The following is a 9,382-nucleotide window of genomic DNA, read 5'->3' on the forward strand; positions in this document are numbered from 1 at the left end:
TACCCACGCAGCCCCCGGGCCCCAGCCTTGACCTGGTAAGGCCTTGCGATGCTATGCTTGACCAGCTGGGCCAGACCTGTGGGTCCCCCAGCTTCTGCAGCAGGGGAGCCCTCAGGCCTGCCTACAGAGCCGAGCCTGCCCTTTGCCGCCCACAGCTCAGCCACTGACCAGCTGTGGACTGTTAGGTTTGTTCTCAAGTGACTATCAGGGCAGTTGTCATAGACACTTTAGAGAATACAGCGAAGTGTAAAAGAGCAGAAACCACTCAGCCCAGAGGCTGGTACTCAGCCGAGCCTTCTGCCTCGGTCTCTGTCCCTTGTGGTGACACCCGTGAGCAGTCACACTCTCACTTCAAGTCAGGTGTTGAGCACTCTCCATGTATATATTTTTTTAATTTGCCAGAGGCCATGTGCACTTGCTGGAGAGAGAAGGGGAGAAGGCGAGAATGCAGCCCCTGTGGGGAATGGAGTGAGAAAGTGAGAAAGCACCCCCATGGGGCATGGCCGTGAGCAGCCCCTCCTCCCCCTCCATTTCCCTTCTTTCAGACGTTTGGTCACATGTGCATACGTCTAGCCTTTCTCAAGCCTCCGAGTCCAGGACTGCAACCATGTAGTTGGCTAGGAGGGGTCCAGCACATTAACCACCGTATCACTGCCTGGCCCCATAAATTCTTTCTTTCTTTCTTTCTTTTTTTTTTTTTTTGAGAGGTTTTCGCTATAGGGCGCGTGCACTCACCAGACAGACAGAGAGAGACATAGAGACAGAAAGCGAGAAATCACCCCCCAGGGGGGATGGCCACGCCGCGATCCCTTCTCCTCCATTCTCCTCTCGGGATCTTGGGCACGCACGCACACGCGCCCGGCGTGAGTTTTAAGCCACCGGGTCCGGGACACCAACCGCGGTCGACTACGTGGGAGTCCAGTGACATAGCCATTACGCTAACTGCTGTTTCCCCATAAATTCTTTTTAAAGGACACATGACTGATTTACTATTGTTGAATGTTTACATCAAACTTTTTTTTTTTGATAGTTTTTTTTACTATAGGGCCCGTGCGCTCGCCAGACAGAGACAGAGAGACAGAAAGCAAGAAATCACCCCCCAGGGGGGATGGCCAGGCCGCAATCCCTTCTCCTCCATTCTCCTCTCAGGATCTTGGGCACGCACGCACACGCGCCCGGCGTGAGTTTTAAGCCACCGGGTCCGGGACACCAACCGCGGTCGACTACGTGGGAGTCTAGCGACATAGCCATTACGCTAACTACTGGTCCCCAGACTTTTTTACTTTTCTTTTTTAAGTAACTATACTGATGTGTTTATTTGCAGACTTAGAATTTTATCCATACTTTGAATCATTTCCTGAGGGTAGGAGAGGATATTTTTTTAATACAATTTTTTTCTGATTATAAAGACAATTTAAAAAGTTAAAATAGGGGCCAGCAGGTGGCATGGTGGTTAAAGGCGCTGGACTCCCACATGGCTGACCATGGTTCACGCCCTAGAACTGGTCACCTGCTTTCCCACTTCCCCCACCCCATCTCCTCTCTGATCAAATTGGAAAATAATAGTAACAAAGTTAAAATACAAATAATTCTTTTTTTAAAAAAGTTAAAATGCATTCAGTAGGTGGCATGGTGGTTAAGGCAACAGGATTCCACATGGCTAACCATGTGGTTCAAGTCCCAAGTCTGGAGGCTTGAGAAACACACCAGGCAGATATATGTGTATACCCACAGTCCCAAGAGGACAAGTGGAAAAGAGATTGTGGCATGGCCATCCCCCCAGGGAGTGCTTTCTCACTTTCTCTCTCTCTAGTGAGTACTAACATCCTATGGCAAAATGTTTAAAAAGCTACAATAATAGAACAGCACAAAATAAGCATTAAAAATACCATCCGTAGATGCCAGGAGGTGGCCTAACGGTTAAGGTGCTGGACTCCCACATGGCTGACTGCATTTTGAGCCCTGGGCACAGGAGCTTGAAAATCATGCCAGGTGTGTGTGTGTGTGTGTGTGTGTGCCCAAAATCCTGAGAAGAGAATGGAGAAAAGGGGATTATGGCGTGGCCGTGGCCATCACGGGGTGGGGGGGTGTGATTTCTCACTTTCCTTCTCTCTGTGTCTCTGGCAAGTGTATGTGTCCTATGCCAAGAACTTTTAAAAAAAAAAAGCCTCGGGAGCCAGCAGTTAGCGTAATGGCTGTGTCGCTGGACTCCCACGTAGTCGACTGCGGTTCGTGTCCCGAACCTGGTGGCTTAAACTCACGCCGGGTGTGTGTGCGTGCATGTCCAAGATCCCGAGAGGGGAATGGAGGAGAAGGGATTGCTGAGTGGCCATCCCCCCTGGGGGGTGATTTCTCGCTTTCTGTCTCTATGTCTCTGTCTGTCTGTCTGGCAAGCACACGCCCTGTAGCAAAATACCTCTCCAAAAAAAGAAAGAAAAAGGACTTTTTCTTTGTCCTTCCTCTGTTCCCTGCTGACATTTATCTAATCAGCCTCTGCTATTGCCCATTTACCAGGACCCCATTCAGAAGGTTCAGTTTTGTAAACAGTGGTGTGATGGATACAGACCTGTCTCTGTCTGTCTTTCTGGCAAGCACATGCGCCCTATAACAAAAACACCTCTCCAAAAAAAAGTAAAAGAAACTAATGACCTAGTATGTTGTTCTAATATTGGCTTTATAACTTTATTGACAATCAGTGGTTAGTTTTTTATTTGTTTGTTTTTTACTAAAGGGTGCATGTGCTCGCTAGAGAGACAGAAAAACAGAGACAGAAAGTGAGAAGTCACCCCCCAGAGCGATGGCCACACCGCAGTCCCTTCTCCTTCATTCTCCTCTCAGGACTTTGGGCATGCATGCATGCATGCAGACTTAATGGTTTTTGGTTTTGTTTTAAGAATTATTTATTTAATTTTATTTATTCATTTCTTTTTATTTGACCAGAGATACAGTAAGAAAGCAAGCTACCAGGTCCGGGATTTGAACTGTAGTTGGCCATGTGGGAGTGTTCAATGCCTTAGCCACCACATCACCTGCTGTCCTCCCCATACACATGAGTTTTAAGCTGCCAGGTTTGGGACTCAAACTGCGGTCAACTATGTGGGTAGTGATGTAACCATTACACCACCTGCTGGTCTCCAGCGGCTAGTTTTTAAATCCACATTGACTATAGATATTTGAAAGTGGCAGTAAGTATTGGGTTGTTAGAAAAGGCATGAGAGTTTTTCTATGCAAAAATATGTCCAGGGGGCCGGCAGGTGGCATGGTGGTTAAGGGCGCTGGACTCATGGCCAACCATGATTCGAGTCCTGGACCTGGTGGCTTGCTCGCTTGCTCTCTCCCTCTCTCTCTTTTTCTCTGTCTCTCTCTCTCTCTGGTAAAATAAAAATAAATAAAGTTAAATAAAATAATTCTTTTAAAAAATGACAAATTAGGGGCCCGCATGTGGCGTGGTGGTTAAGGACGCTGGATTCCCACATGACCGACCACTGTTCAAGTCCTGGACCTGGAGGCTTGCTCTCTCACGTTCTCACTCTCTCCTTCTCTCTTGCTCTGTCCCTCTCTGGTCAAAATTAAAAAATGAAATAAATGAATGAATAAATTTAAAAAAATTTCTTAAAAAAAAAAGACAAATTAAAAACAAAAAATGCATTATGAGTTTCCCGACAACCTAGTGTGTAGGTGGCCACAGTGTGGCACTTGTTTGGTGGGTCGTCATCCTCGTGATGTTTTCTGGACAATCTCACCTGGATGCTGCGTGGGACATTCCTTATCCTTTTGGCCCAGAGTTCCGATGAACCTGGTATCGATGCACACCCGGAGTCCCAGCTCCTCCCTGAGTGCCTGCGGGCGTGTTTCTTGACACTCACTCAGTGCACGCACTCATGAATATTGATGGCGTATTCTCGGTTACCACCTTGTTGACGGTTTAGGGTTTTTGTTTTGTTTTTTTTTCATTTTTGCTATAGGGCATATGTACTTACCAGAGAGAGAGAGAGGGAGAAGGAAAGGTAAGAGATAAATCAGCCCCCCTGTGGGGATGCTGCAGTCCTTTCTCCATTCTCCTCTCAGGATTTTTGGGTGTGCGCACACGTGTCCCCACCATGTTCTTCAACCCCTGGGACCCTACTTGAGCCACTCAGTCGGTCACGTGGGATCTAGCCACCTTAACATCACACCAGCAACTGGCCCTTGCCACCCTTCTTTGTGGGAGCCGTTCTGCCTGACCCAAGTTAGAGAGACTGCACAGGATTGTGGGAGCCCCACCAGTTTTAAAAGTAAGAAAAAAGCTGAGTATATTCACTCACTGAATAAGAAAACCAAGAGGTGAAGAATTTCACCAAGTAGCTGCCTAACAGGGAAAAGCTAAGAGCTGATGTATTAGGAAGGGGTTAGTTTTGTCAGTTAAGGCTCGAAACCAGGCAACGTGGGCAGGATAGAACTTGTCCCTCGCCGAGTCTGGGCGTGGGTCATCACAGCCACCTTCTCTCAGAAGCAGCTCCAGGAAGGACACGCTGTCCTGTTCCGGTAGCTCCTACGTCAGGGCCGCTTAGTACGGTGATACATTATTAAGTGATGAAGTAGGCAACGAAGTTTGTATATGATGAGTTTCGGTTCCTTTTTTTCTTATTTTATAATTTGTTATTTATACTTATTGTTGTGCATCTTTGTGTGTCTTTCAATATGGTTTTACAATATGGTTTTTCAAAGCCGTGCAGCGTGCAGTAACCAAATCAGGGATATTACCATATTCATCATCTTTAGCAAAAACCATTTTTCTAATTATAAAGGACACCATGGGAGTGTTCCTGTATAAAGGGAAATGTCTTTAAGAATATTCACCAATTTCTGCGTGTGTGAATTTTTGTTCCGAGTATTTTATCAACACCATATGTCTTTTTTCCTTTGTTTAATTTTTGTTTCTCTTTAGTTTGCTATGGGGTGCTTGTGCTCACCAGAGACAGAGAGGGAAAATGAGAAATCCCCCAAAAAGGACGGCCACACTGCAGTCCTTATTCTCCTTTGGGGATTTTGGGCATGCATGCTCATGTGCCCAGCGTGATTTTCAAGACGTGGGGGTCCTGGACTTGATCCATGCAGTTGGCCATGTGAGATCCAGATGCCTTAACCACTGTCCTGCGTACTCGCCCCTTTTATTTCAATTTTGCCATGGAAAATCTAATATATATATATTTTAAAAATTGGAATTAGTCTACCAAATATACATTACCTGATTTCTTTTCTAAAAAGAATTATTGTATTTAGTTTTATTTCTCATTGTATTCATTTGACCAAAGAGAGAGAGAGAGAGAGGGTAAGTGAGAAAGCAAGCTGCCAGGTCCGGGACTCAAACTGCAGTTGGCCATATGGGAGTCCAGCACCTTAACTACCAGCCCCACTTTACCCAGCCTCAACCATGTCCGGCATAACTGCTAACCATGTTTTATCTGGCTCCTTCTCTGCCCCAAATGATTTTAAAGGCACTCTCATTTCGCCTGCAAATACCTGAGGGTGTAATTGATAATTCACCGGAGTTGGAATAGAGGCTCCTTGCTAGGGCGTGGATCACAGGTGACACCCTCCGGTTCTCTGCTACATGTGTTTGATACAAAGGTACAAAACAGTAGGGCAGTACTCAGCGACCCTCTAGAAAGGCTGGAAGGACACATCCGTCCACTAGGGTGGGGGCTGCTTGCCCCCAGAGCCCCTTGATTGCCACTCACTTTCTAAAAAGCCCTTACCGAGTGCTGGGCAAGTCCCCAGCTCTCTGGCTGTGCCCCGGCCCTGTCCTAGAGCCTAACCTTGCCCTGCTTTGCTCCGTTCCAGCTGAAGCAGTTTGAGCGGCTGGAGCAGGAGGTGTCGCGGCCCATAGACCACGACCTGGCCAGCTGGACGCCGGCCCAGCCCCTGGCGGCGGGGAGGCCGGGAGGCCTGGGGCCCTCGGACCGGCAGCTGCTGCTCTTCTACCTGGAGCAGTGTGAGGCCAACCTGACGACACTGACCAACGCAGTGGACGCCTTCTTCACCGCTGTGGCCACCAACCAGCCGCCCAAGATCTTCGTGGCACACAGCAAGTTCGTCATCCTCAGCGCCCACAAGCTGGTGTTCATCGGGGACACACTGTCCCGGCAGGCCAAGGCGGCCGACGTGCGCAGCCAGGTGACTCACTACAGCAACCTGCTGTGCGAGCTGCTGCGTGGCATTGTGGCCACCACCAAGGCCGCCGCACTACAGTACCCCTCGCCCTCCGCCGCCCAGGACATGGTGGACAGGGTCAAGGAGCTGGGCCACAGCACTCAGCAGTTCCGCCGGGTCCTGGGCCAGCTGGCGGCGGCATGAGAACCGATGGCCGGCAGGACGGAGGCGGCAGGGGCGACAGGTGGCAGTGGCCCCAGGCCCACCTGGAGAGTCCGTGTGCTACAGCACCCGCACAGCAACCCCAGCCCACCTCGGCCCGGTGCCCCGACTGCCCAGGGATCTGTACGTATTTATGACAGGGCAGGATGTGGGGCAGTGCCCCCTCAGAGGGTCACTAGGCTGGGGCCTCCACTCACGGAGCCTCGACCGGTTGCTTGGACTGACCCAGGCCCGTGAGCTGTCGTGTTCCCTCTGTACTGGGAGAAAACCCTAAAGAACTATTTTTCATTATTGATTTTCCAATCATTTGACTAATAGTCTACATTTAAATAAAACTTTTAAAAACGAAAAGCAGTTGCGTGAGATGTGTGAAAAGAGAAGGCGCCTTGGGTGGGGAGGCAGCTGTGTCCTCGGCCCGGGTTGGCATGGCAGGTTTAAGCAGAGTGAGTGGTTTAAGGGTGAAGACTGGCATGGCCTCCCAGGAAGGGCACCAAGGGCCCAGAAGTGGAGATGGGCAGGAGATGGGCCAGGTGCCCTGCAGAGTGGAGGCCAGGTCTGCATGTGGCCAGAGGTCTGGGGTGGAGCCTGGACCTGGGGAGCAACTGTCCAAGGGCCAGGGTCAGGCCCAGAGGTGCTGCAGTGCCCTCTGCAGGGAGCTCACCCTCCTGGAAGCTGGCCTGCAGAAGGTACTCAAGACCCTGTGGGACAAGCATGGTGTCGGGCAGACCTGGAGGGGGCCTGGGAGAACTAAGGGAACAGGAGGACTCAGTGCAGCCGGGTGTCGGGAAAGAATGGGAACGACCCAGGCGCCCCTGGGATAGCAACGTGGTGAGCGTTAGTCCAGTGCACGGTAAGTGGGGACACCTGGATATGGCTCCCAGGCGCCTACCGCTCAGGAAAGAGGGAAACGCTTCTAGGAGGTCATCGTGAGCGCCCAAGGCCGAGGCGGCAGGCTCGGGCATCCCCAAAGCCCTCTCACCTGCGGGCTTATTGGCCCTCCGCCTAGGGCCCAGGTGCAGCCCCGCCTGGGCCCCACAAGCCCAGCTCTTCGGCTTGCCCGCCCGACTGCTCAGCCTTCCTGACCGCTCGGCGATGCAGCCTGGGCAACCAGCAGCCCTGGATGGCGTCCTGGTCAGACCAAGGTCAGATGTCCCCAGCCACCACGGGGTGGCACGTCCTGCAGGGAGGAGCCGCAGATGGTGCCAGGCTCCTGGCTGCTACCTCGGGGGGCCCCCTGGAGCCCCCCCGTCAGCCTGCATCCCTTGGGGAACTGTCTGCCCATCTGCCCAGCAAAGCCACTGGACTAAGCATGGTTCCCCAGACTGCGGTTTGGGAAGCGGAGTGGCAGGCGATGGGGTGGGGCATCCCTGCAGATAACGGCTCTCCCTGAGGCTGAGGGGCACCAGAGGGGTGAGGGGCGAGGGAGGACCAGAGTAGGGTGAGAGATTAGAGGCCACAGGCCCATCCCCCAAGTCCCTCTTCTCTGCATCTAAGCATCTGGGGTGCCAGGTCTGACCTGGGGTGCCAGGTCTGACCTGGGGCACCCAGGCCTGCTTAAGCCTAAACTGCTGCAAAAGAGGGAAGCCGAGGCCAAGCCAAAGTCAGTTCCTGTGTGCGGCAGGGGGTTCTTCCGGAGGGACCCCTGATGGTCCCTGAGCCCAATTACAGCCTGCCTCGCCCCCCATGTGTCCTTGGGTTGAGGCCACCAGCTCCAGGGTGGGCTTGGGAAGGGCAGCCCTGGGGTGGGGGAGGTGCTGTCGGGGAGGTTTTCTGGAGCCCCGGGTGTGTGGGGCTGTCTCCTCTGAGCACTGCAGAGGTCCTGACACTGCTCAGGGTGGATGGCGGGGACCTTGCCTGACGTGGGGGTGAGGGGTAGAGGCCAAGCCCCTGGCTGCTCTTCTTTGCACCTCCCTGACTCCCTGGCTGCTTGGGTTGGGCTGGAGCCACAGTGGTGGGCAGGGCCTGAGGCAGACTTTCCTGGAGACCCCACGCCCACCCAGACCTCAAAGGCCCACGTTCTGCAGCAGAGCAAGACCGGAACCGGACAGCATGGCGTGTGTCCCGCAGCTTTATTGGGGCTTTGTGGGTAGCAGCATCAGAGGAGGCTGGGGTGGGCCGGGCTCAGTTGGCGGCCAGGATCTCCTGCACCCAGGGCATGAGCTCAGTGACACGCGCGTACACGCCGGGGCTGGAGGTGGCGCAGGTGCCACTGCCCCAGGACACAATGCCCACCAGGGTCCAGGCTCCATCCTTCTGGCAGACCAGGGGGCCGCCGGAGTCGCCCTGCGGGGAGAGGGGAGGGACTTGAGCTGGCAACCCAGAAGCCTAGCCTGGGGGCCCAAGGATGTTTTTCCCACAGTCCACCGGAGCCCGACTCCCAGCGGAGGCTAGCACGCGCCCATGGGGGTGGGGCAGGAGAGGCTGCAGTTCCTCGTGGGTGGTGTGCCTGCAGCCTGAGTCCCCGCCCACCTCGGGCTCAGTCCTGTGGTAGAGGCTCAGGAGCTGCAGTGACCAGGAGGAGGAGCTGGATGGAGCCAGCCACGGGCCACTGTGAGGGAGGAGGGGCCACCCTAGCCCTCTGGGCCACCATGTCCCTTTGTCCAGGCTGCACTCTGTACAATTCCGGAGGTGCCATTCACTCAGATGTTGTCAATGAAACGTAAAATGGCACCAGGACTGGCAAGTGGCGTAGCAGTTATGTCCCTGGACTCCCATGTGGCCCATGGCAGTTTGAGTCTGGGCCTGGAAGCTTGAAACTCAGGCCGGGTACATGTGCATGCTCAAGATCCCAGGAGAAGAGATTGTGGCATGGCCATTCCCCCGGGGGGTGATTTCTTACGTTCCCTCTCACTGTCTCTGTATCTCTCTCTCTCTCTCTCTCTCTATCTCTGGGCGAACACATGTGCCCTAAGGGTAAAACCTCTATCCAAAAAAAAAGGCACCTCCGGGAGAAGAGAGAGGGGGTGAACAGGCAGAGAGGAGGGGGAGTCCCAGCCTCCAGTGTGGCCTACGTGCCCTGGCTGACCAG

The 9,382-nt window shown here is 53.1% G+C and overlaps 2 protein-coding genes across 2 annotated transcripts in view; one reads left to right on the top strand and one right to left on the bottom strand.

Moving 5' to 3' along the window:
• Positions 1-6,705, top strand: part of BCAR1 (BCAR1 scaffold protein, Cas family member) — a gene marked incomplete in the record, with an annotated part of 19,765 nt that extends 13,060 nt beyond the window's left edge. The window contains 1 exon segment of the mRNA XM_027773502.1: positions 5,824-6,705. Coding sequence (XP_027629303.1) covers positions 5,824-6,336 — 513 coding nt within the window.
• Positions 6,706-8,406: 1,701 nt separating this feature from the next.
• The window catches only part of CTRB1 (chymotrypsinogen B1), a 3,943-nt gene continuing 2,967 nt past the window's right edge, over positions 8,407-9,382 (bottom strand). The window contains exon 5 of the mRNA XM_027773452.1: positions 8,407-8,679. Within this exon, the coding sequence (XP_027629253.1) occupies positions 8,476-8,679 (204 nt within the window). The 3' untranslated portion in view covers positions 8,407-8,475. The remainder of the gene's footprint in view (positions 8,680-9,382) is intronic.

The sequence above is a fragment of the Tupaia chinensis genome, unplaced genomic scaffold (genome assembly GCF_000334495.1).
Source record: "Tupaia chinensis unplaced genomic scaffold, TupChi_1.0 Scaffold000355_1, whole genome shotgun sequence".
Taxonomy (NCBI): Eukaryota; Metazoa; Chordata; class Mammalia; order Scandentia; family Tupaiidae; genus Tupaia; species Tupaia belangeri.